The following is a 17,263-nucleotide window of genomic DNA, read 5'->3' as shown; positions in this document are numbered from 1 at the left end:
GAGTAAATCGTGTTAATACCTTCAGGTCTCTGCTCAAATGTCACAAAGTTCGAGAGGCCTTTTTGGACAAAACTATAAAATATGGCATTCTTCTCCCCTACTCCTCTTACCAACACTTTCTATTCCCTTTACCTGACCGACACCAGAAGGTGAACTCTGTGAGGCTATAAGGACTTTGTTTACTGCTCTATCACCAGCCCCTAAAATAATGCCTGGCACATTACCAATTCAGTAAGGATTTATTAAATGTATGAACTGGTCCATGCTAAAGCCTTTAGGGTTTAGGTTATGGCCAGGACTGAGTTATAGATAGCAGAGAATTTTATAAAAGGCTTTTAAAAGTACTTTAAGGTTTAAGATAGATAAATGATACCTCATAAGGTGGTAAAGAAAATTATGAAAAAACATGGTATTAATGGTTGACTGAATTTCTCCGATTAAAGTGTTGTCTGAAGCACTATACATGATTTGTTAATAAAGAGAAGGTGGAATCCAATTTTTAAACACAGTAAATAAACTTTTAATGTACTATGAAGTTTAAGGATCACTTTCTTTTCAGGCTTTAACTAACTCAATAAATCAAACTGGTTTTTCTTTCCATTTCTTTCACAGCATTACACAATAAATAAAAATAAGCACATTAAAATATCCAGCTTATGCTACAATGTTAATATAATGTCTATTATTTTAAATTGCTTGAAAAATATCAATTGTTTTGGTAGAGCAGCAAGAATTCTTTATTTTGTACTTTTGATTTCTTGAACTTACCGCTCAAATTCTCTTGTCTTTGTGCATTCTTGGGCTCCTTTACTAATCACTATTAAGAAATCTTGTGTCAAAACAAATGGCACACGCTCTCGTTTATAACCAAATTTTTTCTTCTTGTGATCCAAAAAGTGTCCAAAATCTATATGAAACAGCTTTCAAAAATAAGAAATTATGTTATAGTGTGACAAATGCAGGAATACAATGTCCTGAATTAGTAATTTAAGAAGGTCAAGGGACTTCCCTGGTGGTCCAGTGGCTAAGACTCCATGCTCCCAATGCAGGGGGCCTGGGTTTGATCCCTGGTCAGGGAACTAGATCCCACATGCTGCAACTAAAGGATCCCACAGGCCACAACTAAAGATCCTACATGCTGCAACTAAGCTAAGACCTGGTACAGCCAAATAAACAAATAAATAAACAATAATAAAAAAAGAATATTGACACATTTAGAAGGAGGAAGCTATTACTTGTCCATCATCTTTAACCATGATGTTACTATTGTGACGATCTCCAATTCCCAAAATGAAGGTAGCAACACAATATCCAGCACACGAACGCGTAAACAGATCGATGGCTGCATCATATCTACAAAGAAGAAATAAACACCTGTGAGTCAGTACAGAAATAGAGAATGATCCAGTCCAAACTGGGAAAAGATAGTCAAAGTCTTCAGTAAAGTCTGTATTAAAACAATGAAAACAATCACTGGCATTAGAGGAAGGAAGTAAATATGTTCAAAGATCTGAGGAACTTTGAGATTCTGAAGCTTTCAAAGGTTTCTAAGAAAATTTCTAGATATTATCTGACCAAAGCATAATTCTTATTATAGTGACAAAATACTTATCATGTCATTAAAATAAATTTTTTCTAGACATTTTAACAATGAATTGGGGTAAAATCTTTAATTTTTATTTTTGTTAATTTAATGTTAACTTTAAAAAAAAGAATAAGCATTAAGAAAAACACATTCTAAATTCTTAAGCTGAATGTACAGGATTTCACCAAATTATAAGCAATTCTGATCATTTAAACGCAACAATCTCAAACATCTCAAAGGTTGAACATATCTTTTTCCAAAATAAATACAATTATTTTTGTGGTCTAACTCAAAAGAAATATACACAACTATTAAAAAACTTGTGTATCAAAAACTTTTAGACTAACATAGAAAGAAAAGAATAAACTCACATTTCTCCCTTGTTCTTGTCTTTGAGCCACTGATGTAGTGTGTGGCTGTTGAACTGCAGTGCACCTTTCAGGCCTCCTTTACACTGAATTTGCATAATAGTGTGAGAATTTCTCACCACCTCAATAAGTCCCACACAGTCACCAATTGACAGACAACCATATGGTAACATTCTGAAAAAGGAATAAGACATTTGCAATTAAATAAGATTTAAAAATAGCAAATATTTTATCTTTTTTTTTAATGTGAAGATCTTATTGGTTTTATTAGGAGATTCATGAATTGAGCAGCATTCCATCTAGCAACTAGAAGGGTGCTCCCTAAAATAGCAAATATTTTAATAGGCTAATACAGGAATATTCTATTTGCAAATTTTTCATGCATGACCTTTACTCCTTTGATCTAGTTTTAATTTTCTTTTGTTACAGTAAGACAAACATTCCTAGAAAAATCCTCAAATCATCTGCCATCATTTATTATAACCTTCAACTGTAAAAGCATTTAACTGTATATGAGGAAAGCATGAAGAAAATTACTGTGGCAATTCAAAGTTTATAAACATTTATGACTTTAAATATGGGTGAATTTAAAGATGTTTAAGTGATATCCAAATAACACTTTAGGGTAGCAGTTCTCAAGTTTTTGGTTTCAGGACTCCTTTAAACTCTTAAAAATTATCAAGGATACCAAAGAGCTTTTATTTATGTGGGTTATATCTATTGACATTAGAAATTAAAATGGAGAAAATTTAAAAATTAAAATATTCATTTAAAGTAATATTTATATTCATTTATATAAAAAATACTATCTTTCACAAAACAAAAACCCTAAAAACAATACAAACAAAAAAAACTGAAAAGAATGACATTTCCCATTTTTTCAAATTTCTTTAATGTCTGGCTTAATAGTACTGAGCTGGCTTCTCACTTCTGTATTCAATCTAATGCACTGTTTTAACTGAAGCATATGAAGAATATCTGGCTTCACACAGATGTGTATTTGGAAAAGGGAATAGTGTAATAGCCTTTGTAGATAATTGTACATATTTTTCTTTCCTACTGTTCCAAAACTTAACAAGAGATAGTTTCTCAAGATGCAATATGGAATGTGAAACCATATCAGTAAACTTTTCATATTCTGTTACTTGAAGACCCATTTGTTTATCTTGCCTCTGAATGGAACTTTTACGCATATATGACTTTACAATATTCTACATTGGTCATTTGGAAGATATTAGTTCACTGAGTTGTGGAGATCTTCCAAATGTTGATATTTTTCATTATACCAACTAAAAAAATCACAATTGTTAACATTATCACTGATCTCATCAGAAAAGTCTTTAATTTTGGGAAAGCCTATAACAGTGAATACAAGATTTTCAAAATTCTATTTTGAATTTTTGCTTGAAAACTCAAATTTGATTCTGGACAACAAATGCTGTCAGTTGTTCTCCCTGAAGAGAGAGTCTCATACTGTTCATTTTCAAGAAAATGTCTACCAGATATCCATGTATGAATAACTATAGCTTGTCTATTAGTTATTCTTTAAATAAAAATGATGTTCCATGATAAAAGCAGTTAATTCAGCTCACAACTCAAACTCACCAATGCTTTTTCCTTGATATAACCATACTTCGGTGTGCAGTACAAGTGCTTTATGGATACCTCCCATTCATCACACAGAATATTAAAAAGGAGTGTAGGGACTTCCTAGGTGGTGCAGTGGGTGGGAATCTGCCTGCCAATGCAGGGGACATAGGTTTGATCCCTGCCCCAGGAAGATACCACATGCCACGGAGCAACTAAGCCTGTGCACCACAACTATTGAGCCTGCGCTCTAGAGCTTGTGAGCCACAACTGTTGAGCCCATGTGCTGCAACTACTGAAGCCCACGCGCCTAGAGCCTGTGCTCCACAACAAGAGAGGCCACCGCAATGAGAAGCCCGCACACCACAATGAAGAGTAGCCCCTGCTCACCGCAACTAGAGAAAGCCCGTGTGCAACACCGAAGACCCAACACAGCCAATGAAATAAATAAATAAATAAATTTAAAAAAAACATAAAAAAAAGGAGTGTAGTCAAGGGTAGAGATGTAAGGATTTAAAGAGAATGAAAAAAAGCACCTAATACACCCACTGGCACATAAGTACGAAAGTATGGTTTTTCTTGCTCTGTTGTTCTCATGAGCTACTGTCCATTCTTTCCACCTTCCCTTTACTTCTTAAATTCCTGAAAGAGTAACAGTCTAAACTTATTTTCCTTTTCTCACTTAATTCCTTGTAGCCTAATTTCTATCACTCTACTGACTCAACTCCTCTTAAAAGCTAACCATGAATCATCAAATGCCAAGGGCTTTTTCACAGTCTTTATGCTCCTAAACTCCTGAAGCACCTGATACTATAAACTGTTTGTGACTCTCTCCCCTCTTCTGGGTTCTGTGAATCACTTATTCTGGTCTTCCTACCTTCCATGAATCACTCCTTCTGGTTTTCCTACCCTTTGACCATTTTTCTTGTGAAATCTTTTCTTCTATCTGCTTTGGTAAATACAGGAATTTCTTAAAGTGGTACTGCTAACCATTTTCTCTTATTTTAACTTTTACTGTTGAACATGCTCACAGATTAAAGAGTTACATAGTCCTATAAGGCTTATTATTAAAAAACATTAAACTTTAAATAAAATTTTAATTTAAATTTACTTAAGTTAAAAGACATAACTTTCCAAAGATCCAACTTACTTTCCAATGATCTAGGTAGCTTAACGTTAGATGCTTTTTTGCACAACCACTAATTTACAATTAAATATTGTAATTACCAGAAATACAAACAAAAATACTTTTGAAGAAGATGGGCTCTGCCTGAATAACTCTGAATTTGCAAAGGGACAAGTAAGAGAAGGATAAAATATTAGAAGCAAAAATGACTAGGAGAAGATGAGGCAGGATAGAGAGCTTGAGGATAATGTTTATAATTGGGAAGGCTGGGCAGAAACCAACAAAATGGCAAAAACTTTAAGATTAGCTGCTTTCATAAATTTGGCTGAAAAACTGACTCAAGATTAGAGAATTTATAAAGTTTTTGAATTAGGAAACATATTATGAAAGAAATATCTTTTAAACTCTTAACTTCTGAATGAAAAAATGGGGCCTTTTGTGTCTCATGTCTCCTGTGTCCTATTCCTAAATACAGTTGGCCTCTATAACTGAGGGTTCTGTATACTCGTATTCAACAAACTGCAGATGGAAAATATTTGGGAAAAAAATTCCAAAAAGTTCCAAAAAGCAAAACTTGAATTTGCTATGCACTGGCAACTATTTATATAGCCTTTACATTGTACTAGGTATTATAAGTAATCTAGAGAGGCCAAAATATGCAGGAGGATGTGCACAGCTCATATGCAAACACTATGCCATTTTACATAAGGGACTTGAGCATCCATGGACTTCGGTATCGGCGGGGGGTCCTGAAACTAATCCCCTGCAGATACCAAGGGAAGATTGTTAGTGACCCTTCGGAGGCAGTTGCAGTCTTTACCAGCTTATTAGAGATAGCTCTTTTACCTAGCTTAATCTCATTAGCTATTCTAAGCCAAGGAAGAGGACAAATAGAAAGTACCACAGTGTAATCAACTAGTGTTAGTTATTACTCTATACATTTATTTATAGATATATGCCTCTATATTCTTTATAATTAATACAGTTAACAATTAATATTTACTAATGGTTTACTTTTTCAGGATAACTTTCAACATACACATTGCCTTACTGGTTACCTACCGAAGATCAAGACCCTGATTTTGCCAGATATTTTCCATAATGCGAATAATCTGAAGTGTTAGCATATCTTGCCGTAAGTCTGAAATTCAAAGAACATGTATGTATACCATCACTTAATGCCACAAGTGCAAATTTGAGTATCACATCATCACAATGTTTTCAAACAGAAAATACACAGAACTATGTTTGCACTTCAAAATAATCTATAAGGAAGCGATAATCTGAGTCTTTAACCCATTTCTAAAGTATCTGCATAAACACATCTGTATAACAATGTAGGATACGCTGGCATGTATTTCACAAAAAAGTTAAAATAAATTACTTATTTTTCTGAATTTTTAAATTTGAACATGCTTATCTTAAAATAATTGGATTAACAGAATTCACTGCTGAAAGGTCATTTCCTAATGAAAACCCATCAATGCTAATTTGTTTAGTATATAAAAATGTATTCTCCCACAACCTCTTCTCCAAAGAAACTAGGACCTTCTTTTATGATTCCTTAGCAGACCACACTTTTCGTTTGTACCAGGGTTGTAATTTTGTTTTTGTAGTTATTTGTTTAATGTCTCTCTTTTCCCTGCCAGACTGTAAACTGTAAGAGGGCAGGAATTCTGTTTCGTGTATTCTTGCAACCTCAGGGCCTAGCATATCAAATATTTATGGAGTGAATGGATATACAGCTAAGCAAAATGATTTTCAGGCCTTCTGATTCTAAACCTAGTACTTCTTTTCAATAATTATAAATACATATTCTAAAGGTTAAGACATCTGCTTAATATATTTTACCACATGCATATTCCTTAAATGGCTTTCAATAATCTTCATGGTTCATAAATATCCTGTGTATAAAAATATAACTAAATTCATGCATCATAAGTCCATTAATACTCTTCCTTACCATCCCCATTTTTAAAGATGATCTCATTGTTCTGGAAGAGTAATTCTGACATGATGTCTGGGTTCTCCCAATTCAACCACAGTGGCCTTTTTGCAGAGGACATAATTCGACACTCTTCAAGCCTTTAAAATAGTTGAAAAATTTACTAGGCACTTTAGCTTTGTTATTCTTTATAGCCTCAATTTATTTTAAAATACATACACTGTATAGCTTTTTGAACTGTTATAACAGTTTTAAACTTTCTCCTCAGTTTTATTTATGAATTAGTTTCTAAGGGAGTATAAAGAAAAAATACATATTAAGCTTAAAAATTTCTTCTAAATGGAATATGAATTTTCCACAAATATAGGGACATCTCATTTGTTTTACAGATATTACCTTCCATTTCTTATCCAACGATACCAAAAATTCTGGCCATAGAAAGTTTTAAGTTCTATTATTAAAGTAGTAAAAACTCATTCTGAATAAATGCAATTCTGAACTTAAGAAAATTTAACTACTCTTATCTTGCAGGGTAGGAAAAGGGGAGAGAGAAGCATATATTATTGAACACAATTATAATTGATATTTCGACTTCAAGATTTTCTTCAGAGAAAGTACTTGTTTAAATGTATCAATAAAACCTCCAATAAAGTATCTTACCTGAGATTTCCCAGCTGATGAGCAGGGTTTAGAGGAGATAGAAAGCCCTGTAGAGCATCCATGAAATCTGGTCGCCGCATTTGCTCAACTAAAAACTTCATCTGTACCTGATAAATAAGCATAATCATGGTTAGAAATTGATTTGATAAAAGGTAAAACTAACTGGTAATCTCTTTTATACCCCGGAACCTCATCATTATGTAGTCTTTGAATCCATATCCTGGACTGGCTGCACTCTAAGTAGAAGGGTTCCTGTAACACAGAGCAGCGCATCTCAGACAGAGAGGTAAGAGCACTATGTACCCTTCTGTGAGAAGAGCTCTGCCTGCTGACAGAGGCAGTGTGTTGGCTCTAGAGTAGGGCTTGGTCAGCCATGGCGTGTAAGTCAGCTGCCGGTTTTTGTAAGTCACATTGCGCTGGAATATAGTCATGTGCATCCGCTTAGACATTGGTGCTTTCACACCAGAGGAGCAGAGTTGAGTAGTTACAACAGACTGCATGGCCTGCCAAACCTAAAATATTTACTATCTGGCTTTTTAAGAAAAAGTTTGCTGACCTTTGTTCTAGAGGAAAAACTACGGAGGCATCATGTTAGCTTAATAACCTTACTTTTAAGCTGCTCAGAAAACACCACATTCTCCATTCAGTAAAGAAAGTCTAGTGAGTCTAGAAGAAATTGCTGGGAAAAGTCTCATACTATACTCAAGGTTCCACTACATATCTGAAAAGAAAATCCTTTTTTAATCACTTTTTTAATCCACTGTATCACAGCCAATCTGTGATATGAAAACTTCAGTTTAGAAGAAATGCTTATATTTACAAATTTAACTAATATCTAATTTCATTTTTCTTACCCTAGTTACAATATAATAAATTTTAGTATTTCAAAGCAGTCTAATTTCCTCTTGTTCACAATTTCAGCAGCAGCAACAGTACAATTATTTTCTAATAACCTGTATTTGAACTTACATACCACAATTTCAATAAAATCAACTCAGGCATACACTGTATGACATTTAGATTAATACAGTCACCTTCTTTTAAAGTTGTTTTGTTCTTCAAGCAATATTAATGAAGATGTTGAAAAAATTTATTCAGTACTACTAATTTACATTGTCCTTTGGGGACTCACTAATAAACCGGGATCTTCTTTTTTCATTTCACTAGAGGTGAGGAATGATCTCACTTTTTATTGTAGGGTGTGTTGGATTGAATAAAGGATAAGGAGTAGGAAAAGGTCGTGAAAAACCTTTACATTTCATGTTCCTCAGTTACACTAAGCTAGACTGCAGATGACTCAAGTGTGTGATACATTCACTATGGGACTAAGAGTCCATTTTAAACTTAGAAATAATAGAAACATTTCTTTCCACTCATTCTTAGTGTCATTACTAAAGGAAAAGAAATAACATAGAGTAAGGAAAAATCATTTTTAAGACTTAGGGCTAAACAACAAGGTCCTAATATATAGCACAGGGAACTATATTCAATATCCTGTGATAAACCATAATGGAAAAGAATATAAAAAAAGGAATGTATATATGCGTATAACTGAGTCACTTTGCTGTACAGCAGAGATTGGCACAATATTATAAATCAACTATACTTTCATAAAAATTTTTTTAAAAAAGACTTAGGGCTATATAAAAGAGAGGAAGGGAAAGAGGAGGAAACTAACATTTACTGGGCATCTCCCATGTTCTAGGGACTATGATAAATGCTTTGCATATCTTGTATGATTTAATTCTCACATCAACCCCATGAGGAAAGTATTATTCCCATTTTACAGGTGAGGAAAATGAATCTCAAGAGACTAAATAATGTGTCTAACATTATACTGCTTGGATCCAAATCTTAATCTGCCTAATTCTAAGGCCTATGATCTGCATATATACTGGGCTCTCAAATAACCCTGCCCACTGCAATGAAAGAGTCTCAAAAACAAACCAAAGAGTCACATACCTTTTGCGTTTCATCCTTCTTCTCTTGTTTGAGAATGTCAGTTAAGTTAATTAGCTTTTCCATAGCCTCAACCTGCCTATTCAGGTGCTTCAAATACATCCCACATGCACGGCAATATGACTCCAAAAGTAGGCCAAACCTCTGACTAACTGTTTTATTGTGCATCTCAGATCTAAAAGACCAGTGCGAGAGACACACACACAGAGAGAGATTGATTTAAATGAGTATACACATAAACTTTTTTAAGAAAATAAGAAAACCCATTTTCTAAATCCAAAAAATGTTATAATCACACTAATACTAATACAATCATACTAACTAACGATAGGTTTTATATCATTTAACACCTATCATTTAGAAGCAAAACAATGAACAGTTTCACATAGTTCCTGGAAATATAAATTAAAAAAAAAACCCACTAGATTTTACATTTATTTCAACTACTTTTCATTTACTAATCTTAGCACAAAATATATAAAAATGAAAAAAATTAGACACAAAAATAAAACGAATAGGGAGGGAGTGAAGAGCTCAGTGAGCACTATTTGACTCTTCTGGCATACATGTTCCTCTTCTGTACTGCGTCTGAATTTAAGTTATTTTAAACCTGGTTTCTAGATTCCATTTTTAATTTATTTTAACATTAAAAAAAAATCACGTTAATTACAAATCTGCTTCCAAATTTATACAAAAGTACATGGTTTATGACCTCTAACTTTGTGTATTAAATATATTCTGAAAAATACTCTTTATTCTTAATTAGCTTATTGTCTAGTAAGAAACTTGGGATTTTGTCATTATTGTTCTGAATTCCAAGGCAAGAGTTTTTTGGGGGTAGGGGGATATCTTAATCTACACATACAGTGAAATTGATTGCAACATTAATCTGGACCTAGCAAATTTTACTTTTCTTAAAGTAGAATCAAAATCTTTAAAAATATTTCAGCTCTCATTCCTGTATAAAATTTAGTTTTAATTTTATTGCTTATTTAATGTTAAAGAGAAGGAGCTGAGGGAAGTTCATCACTGGCACAATAAACTTTCAGTATGGAAAACTCTATCCTAGCAAACAAAACAACAGTATAGAAGTAATACATATTTATACATCTACTGAGAATACAAGTAATATATATGTGAAAAATTAAATGGGAAAATAATTTGACTTACTTTAAATGCCAAAAGAAAAAGTGCCCAATCCTTTGATTAGTCAATGCTTTTTTGAGTAAAAATCTCACAAGTAGGTTATCCAAATACTGTTCATATTTTAGGACCTATGTGATTAAAAACAAACAAACAAACATAAAAACAACTCTATATTAATCAAGGTCAATTTCTGCATGGTTGAATTTAAAGAAAAATTTTTGGGGAATATATAGATACTACTGGTTATAAAACTGATTTTTTAAAAAAAGCATAAAACCAGCTAATACAGTAAGTGTTAGAAGTTGTGTGGATTTAGAATAAAACATTGTTTTTCTCTTGTACATTACTTTACCTGTACTAGCTGAATTAGGTACTGAGAAAGTTTGTCATCTGTTAAATATTTTTCTAAGCATCGAACAGCAAAACCTCGAACCATAGGATCTGGGTAATTGCAGTCCAGAAGCTCCATAGCCTGTTCAGGTTTGATTGGAGGCCAATCTTTTACCAAGCAGTACATCTGTGTATGAGTGACGGAATAAATCATATTTTAAAAGCAAAGATAGTTGTGAATGAACCCCCTAAGACACTGTATTAATTTATTTTAAAATTAGATAAAAGCTCCCTTTATGAATTCAGTGCTTAAAATTTTTAGTTCTAATTAATTTTATCAGTGGAAGTTATGTAAACAGCATTTTTCTCTTCTATACAGATCTTCCTTGACTTACATGAGCTTATGTCTTGATAAGACTATCATAAGTTAAAAATATCTTAAGTCAAAAATGCATTTAATGCACATAATCTACTGAACATTATAGCTTAGCCTAGACTACCTTAAACATGCTCAGAACACTTACATTAGCCCACAGTTGGGCAAAATTATCTAACACAAAGCCTATTTTATAATAAAGTGTTGAACAGCTCATGCAGTTTGTTGAGTACTGTACTGAAAGTGAAAAGAAGAATGGTTATATGGATACAGAATACTTTTAAGGATACTGGTTGTTTACCCTTATGATCATCCGGCTGATTGGGAGCTGTGGCTCACTATAATTCAAAATCTGAAGTACAGTTTCCACTGAATGCATCTCACTTTCTCACCATTGTAAAGTAAAAAATCTTAAGTTGAAGCATGGTAAGTCGAGGACCATCTGTATTATCATTAGTAATTAATTTAAAACAGTCTATTTCATCTACTTATGCAGACTTTCTGAGAGAAAACAATTTGAATTACATACCAAATCTGTGCAACAGTTATTCAGTAATCTTAAACGTGCACTTACCTGAGCTACTTCATCTCTAGAATTCCATTTAACAGACAGAAGCAATTTGGGTAGAATTTCAGGGATAGTTACACAATAGTGTCTGTGTGGAAAAGACAAAACAAAATAAAAGACACTCTTACATGTTATTCAAAAGGCCTAGATATCTAAATTTGTGACTATGGAATCTTTAAGAAAGTTCCAAACACTTTTAAAACTTCTTACCATTACTAGCCTTCTTCAAAAACCAAAGCAAACCTGTGTTTAACACTACAGCTGCACATATAGGTACATATATACTTAGATGCAGTTATAATGGCATGAAAGACAAAAGGAGAATCCAAATGGAGGACAGATACTTAGGAAAAATTATGAATTTATGTTATAACACTATACAGCCCCTATTATTCACCTACTTATTCAACATGAGCCATGAGAAGAGTTACCACTTCTACTGTGGTCACCGGATAAAATTTATGTTTAAATGAACTTTCTGCAGAAATGCACTGCAATTGCTTTATTTAAATAAACCAGTTGTACACTTACCAAGTTGTAGGATAATTTCTTCAGAAGTGAAAATAAGGCATTACACTATTACTTTAAGGAAGTGTAAGAAGAAATGAAAAATGAAAGGAACCCCTAAAAATGAAAATATCTAGACCAACTAAATCACAATTAAACTGATCTAAAACGACAGCTTCTTTTTTTTTTTTTTTTTTGGATCTTAAATTTTATTTGAAAACAAAAACAAAAAAACAAATCCTAAAAGAAGTCATGTTAGGGATTTAGAATTTTAAAAAAGCCTTCAATCTGCAAGGTTAATACCAATGCAGCATGATTTTCTAGAAATAGTCATCTATATCCAGTTTAAAAGAGGATAATGTTCATAATAAAAAATCATGTAAATTATGCTTTATTTACTCTCATAGGTAATGGCAGAAACATGGCAAGATCAGCCAAAGTCAGTTCTTTCTTTTGAAATAGAGGAAACAGAGGCTCTCTATCGTCACACTTACCTGTGGCTCCACAGAAAATCTTTCTCTTGCTCAGTGATTTCAGATAGAGGATCTCGGGTACAAATTGCTCGGAGCTGTTCTTTGTCATTTTCTCTTAATTCATTGTCTCTAGCTAGTCTGTTACTCTGTAAAATAAAGTAATATCATATATCATCTCCTTTGCCATATTTCCCCCCCACCTTGTATTCATGAGTGATCTGCAAAAAAAAAAAAAATTTTTTCAATGAACTTTATATTGTTTATTAACTGTTGAAAAAGTTTATTCTCATTTGTAAGACTTTATTTTCAGGGGCAGGGGAGAACCAACTTATGACAGTTATTTGTGGAACAAATCCAATAACTTACTTGGTTAACATTACCACCAACCAAGGAATAGTTAAGTGCCAAAATGAGTCAGGAATAAGGCCAGATTGGGATACTAGGTGGTGGTAGTGAACAATTTACTTCTCTTCCTGATGAGGACCCTTCCTAGTATCCTAGTAACTAATCAGCTAATGTTTCTGGAATAAGAGAGAAAATAAAAAAGTAAAATAATAAACATATAAATCTTTCATAGTCCTTCCCTGAAAATATCCTTATAGTCACTGCAAGGCTTTCTAATTTTAAAAGTAAAAATAAGGGAAAAAAGGAGAAAAAAAAAACACCCACATTAAAATACTGCATGCTGAATGTTTGGAAACTAAAAAACTAAAAAATAACTTCTGGTGTAATTCCAAGATTCCAAGTTATGCACTTATTCCCTTTAAATATAAATATATTAGCCACATAATGAATAATTATGAATGCATATCAATTTATCATGCAAAACACACCCCCCCTTAGGATGGGTTACACATATTCCTAATGGCTAAAAATGAAAGCAGACATCCATGCTACTTGGTTTTTATATATTTAAATATTGTTAATTTATCCAACAGCATAAAGAAATATTACTGGCACATATATGCTCAACAAATCTTTATCAACACATGTACTGTGTACCTTGTCCTGTTCTTACTGTTGGGCTCAGAAAGTAGTAAAACACCCTGTATTAACAGAGCCTCTATTATAGTGGGAAATAAAATGAACAGATAAAAATATTGGAGAGTTGATATAGACAGATGTTCTGGGTGATGTGACAGAGAAGGACTGAGTGGCTACTTTAGACTGGATGTTAAGAAATAGCCTCTGAAAAGGTAATATTAATCTGTGATCCAAATGACAAGAACCATCCACACTAAGACCAGGGAAAGACTACTGCAGATGAAGGAAACAGTGAAAGTGCCCCAAGGAAAGAATGAGTTTGGTGTGAAGGAGGAACAGGAAGAAGACCAGGGAGTCTGAAGTCCAGTAGATGAGGGAGACGAGTGACAGGAGGGCATGTTCACAGCGTGTAAAATTTGCAGGTCAGGGTAAAGGTTTGGATTTTACTTTCAGCAAAAGCTATTTAAAAGATGAATACTATTACTTTATTTATCTTTTATAAATATTATTCTGGCTGCTCTGGGGAAAGTGGGAGACCAGTTAGGAGGCTACTGCAATAGTCCAGGTAAGAGAATAAATATTTAACCCTCAACTCATCAGAAAAAGTAGTCATTAAACTTATCATCTGGGTTCCAATGGACTCTTAGTATTTTTGTTTATATTTTTAACACAAAATAATTAAGAGAAGAATAAAGTGATGGTGAAAAACAATTTTATTAGACATCTTAATAAGAATTTAAACACAGTAAAACCAAATTTATAATCCAAAATGGGCAACATATGTTGAATGCAACAAACATATGCTCATCAACTGTCACGTGTAAGCCTGAAACATATCCATCTTGTGAATACTGATTCCAGATTTCAAATACATATCTAATAAGTTCTAGTTTATCATTACTTCTAGTTTTTCTTCTCACACTTGCATTGTCAAAATACAATACTTCTGAAAACTTTGATGACTCATAATTTTGTTGAAGAGAGGATAGCCATCTTCTTTGCTTCGTAAATGCAAAACATTTCTATTTTTTATGCTTACAGATAGCAATCAGAAAAATCAATCCAAGGATTTAAAAAATTTATACATCACTTTTTTCCTTCCAGTCATTTTTATACACAACTGCCTGCAGCATTTATCTACTTACAAAGTAAATTTTGGTGCACAACATCATAAAAGATGGAAAGAATACTGCAAAAGATGAGGTGTGGTCCAGGTTCTTATTAAATATTGTGTGATAAAGTCATTCCTGCAGAATGACTAATTGATGTTAGTCATTTCTGTCCTTGGAGATATACTGTTCATTCATTGTTTCTTGAGTCTGAGAAAATTCATCTAGGATATTGTCATCTGATATTTCACTTACATGATCAATTTCAACATCACGTTCAAGTCTGGAGTAGTGGTTTTCATCTGGGATGATTTTGTCCCTTCTAACTCCCAGGCAAACTTTTGATATTGTTTGGATGCATTTTTGATTGTCACAATTTGTGGCGGAGGTGCTACTGGCATCTAGTGGGTAGAGGCCAGGGATGCTGCTAAACATCCTATAATGCACACAACAGCCCGTACAACAAAGGAGTTTTTGGCCCCAAATGTCAGCAGTGTCGAGGCTGAGAAACTTTGCTTTAAAGTGCTATTATCTGTCTCTTTGCATTCATACTCTGATTTGTCTAATAATTGTGAAATATTTTCCTCTGTCAATTTTCTTCTCTTCGTCATTATGAGTGGAAAGGTAAAAATTCTGAATTATTACCAGTGTTCAATGAAAACCTAAAAAATAACAAAAACAAAAAGCTACAAAGAAGGTGTTTGCAGACTGCTGTATACGTCTGGAAAGATGATGCAAAACATTGGGCAATGCAGTAAGAAGACTGAAAGATGATGCAATAGTGATGATTTATGTCACTACTGTATCATCCTTCTAGGCTACTTTATCCTTTTATATTTTCAAATTATTTTAGTCTTTTTTTTTAGCATAGTTGGAATTAATTAATGAATAATGATGAAATAGTAAAATATTTTAAGATGAAAACTAAGATCCCATTATTGCATCTTAGATTTATAAATGTTTTCAATACATCCAATGGTAACTGAACAATAGAGTCAGTTTTATTCTATTATAAAAATAGTTTTTTTTTGAAATGAAAAAAACTCTTCTAAGGAAAAGTCATAAAATATCAATCCTTACAAAGAGTTAAAACTGCTCAAAAAGGAAACTCAAAAGCTAAAATTGGCTCCAATAAGTCCTGATGCCAACTGAGTTCAATGGCTGAATGTATGAATAAAAAATGAGTTTTCAAGTATGTGACTTGACTCTTGTAATCCAGTTAGTTTATAGTATAACTAATTGGATAGGGTTATGGACATTTTATGGAAATGCTCATCAGTATATTCCCCCAGTTTCAAAATTAAAGAACTCCTATCTGGTTAGAATGGTTAAGAGCAAAAGACTTAATACTAATTAAACAGTAACACTGGATAACTTATTTAAACTCCTTAAGCCTTTTCTTCACTGGTAAAATAGGAATTATAATAGCACCTACCCTCACAGAGACTGCTTTTAAGATTAAATGAGGTTCAAGGGAGGGAGGGAATACGGGGATATGTGTATAAATACAGATGACTGAACTTGGTGTATCTCAAAAAATAAATAAATGGAAAAAAAAAGAATGCTTGCTCATAACATTTGAATATAACTTTAGATTTTGTTATGCAAATAAACTTACCTAGGAAAAGTAAAAAAAAAAAAAAAAAAAGAGTTTCTAATAACTCGAATTGGAACAATTAAAAAAAAGATTAAATGAGGTAATACATGAAAAGTAATTGGTATGGCACTTGGTACATGGTAAGCACTTAATAAATGTTAGGTATATTCAAGGAATTAAACTTATAGAATAGTGGTTACATTTTTCAAGAAAGAGAATCCCTTTTTAATTGTCAAAAAAGCTAATTGTACTTATAGTAAATGACAATTCAGTAATGATTTTAAATAAATTTCTACTTAACAAGATATCTTCTACACAGGCAGGAAGATTATTATTATTATTATCATTCAGTTTACAAAAGGGATTGGTTAACTCCTTACTGAGAACACAGCTAATAAAGTTAAACTGATAACGTTCCTAAGCGCAGGATTCCAGGCTGCCCCTGGGTGCTACTATTGCTGTTACTGGGGGTAGGCATATTTCAGGACCCACATTCATTGAATGGTCTATCTATAACTAAAGAAAAAAGGTGATATATTAGGAAACTGGAGAAAGAGACAGCAAAGAACAAAAATACCCTCTTCTCTCAGTACTGACACTTTTGCCCTTGAAAAATAAGGAAGAGTTTATGATCCTTGAACCCAGTTATATTGTGGTTCCAAAGTTATGGCCAAGATCAGACAAACAGATTTATATTTAAACTCTGTTTTATATATATTCTTTTCTAGCATGTCTGGGCTATAGTGGTATGCTATTTCCTCTGCTTCCATGCTCAACTAACAACACACTTAGGCCTTGGTTTCAAATTCAAGGTGATTATCCCAGAGAGGTCTTTCCTGAACCCAAAATACATTAGCCTTTCTCCCCCAAACCTTATGTTAGTCATTCTTGACACACTATTGTTTCCTTCATGGCATTCACCATGATTTATAATCTTATATTT

General features: G+C 33.0%; 2 protein-coding genes across 4 annotated transcripts in view; one reads left to right on the top strand and one right to left on the bottom strand.

Moving 5' to 3' along the window:
* KCNMB3 (potassium calcium-activated channel subfamily M regulatory beta subunit 3) overlaps nt 1-6,416 on the top strand; it is a 90,551-nt gene extending 84,135 nt beyond the window's left edge. Inside the window, 1 exon segment of the mRNA XM_057738270.1 lies at nt 5,689-6,416. Within this exon segment, the coding sequence (XP_057594253.1) occupies nt 5,689-5,746 (58 nt within the window). The 3' untranslated portion in view covers nt 5,747-6,416.
* PIK3CA (phosphatidylinositol-4,5-bisphosphate 3-kinase catalytic subunit alpha) overlaps nt 1-17,263 on the bottom strand; it is a 91,017-nt gene that overhangs the window by 8,597 nt on the left and 65,157 nt on the right. For all 3 annotated transcript variants that reach the window (XM_057738261.1, XM_057738262.1, XM_057738263.1), the window contains 11 exons: nt 12,652-12,776; nt 11,657-11,738; nt 10,729-10,893; nt 10,401-10,504; nt 9,234-9,405; nt 7,272-7,378; nt 6,630-6,751; nt 5,729-5,807; nt 1,957-2,127; nt 1,236-1,353; nt 769-920 (listed from right to left, as the gene is read on the bottom strand). In XM_057738261.1, the coding sequence (XP_057594244.1) occupies nt 769-920; nt 1,236-1,353; nt 1,957-2,127; nt 5,729-5,807; nt 6,630-6,751; nt 7,272-7,378; nt 9,234-9,405; nt 10,401-10,504; nt 10,729-10,893; nt 11,657-11,738; nt 12,652-12,776 (1,397 nt within the window). The remainder of the gene's footprint in view (nt 1-768; nt 921-1,235; nt 1,354-1,956; nt 2,128-5,728; nt 5,808-6,629; nt 6,752-7,271; nt 7,379-9,233; nt 9,406-10,400; nt 10,505-10,728; nt 10,894-11,656; nt 11,739-12,651; nt 12,777-17,263) is intronic.

This window comes from Hippopotamus amphibius, chromosome 6, assembly GCF_030028045.1.
Source record: "Hippopotamus amphibius kiboko isolate mHipAmp2 chromosome 6, mHipAmp2.hap2, whole genome shotgun sequence".
Taxonomy (NCBI): domain Eukaryota; kingdom Metazoa; phylum Chordata; class Mammalia; order Artiodactyla; family Hippopotamidae; genus Hippopotamus; species Hippopotamus amphibius.
This window is presented reverse-complemented; position numbering and strand designations above follow the sequence as displayed.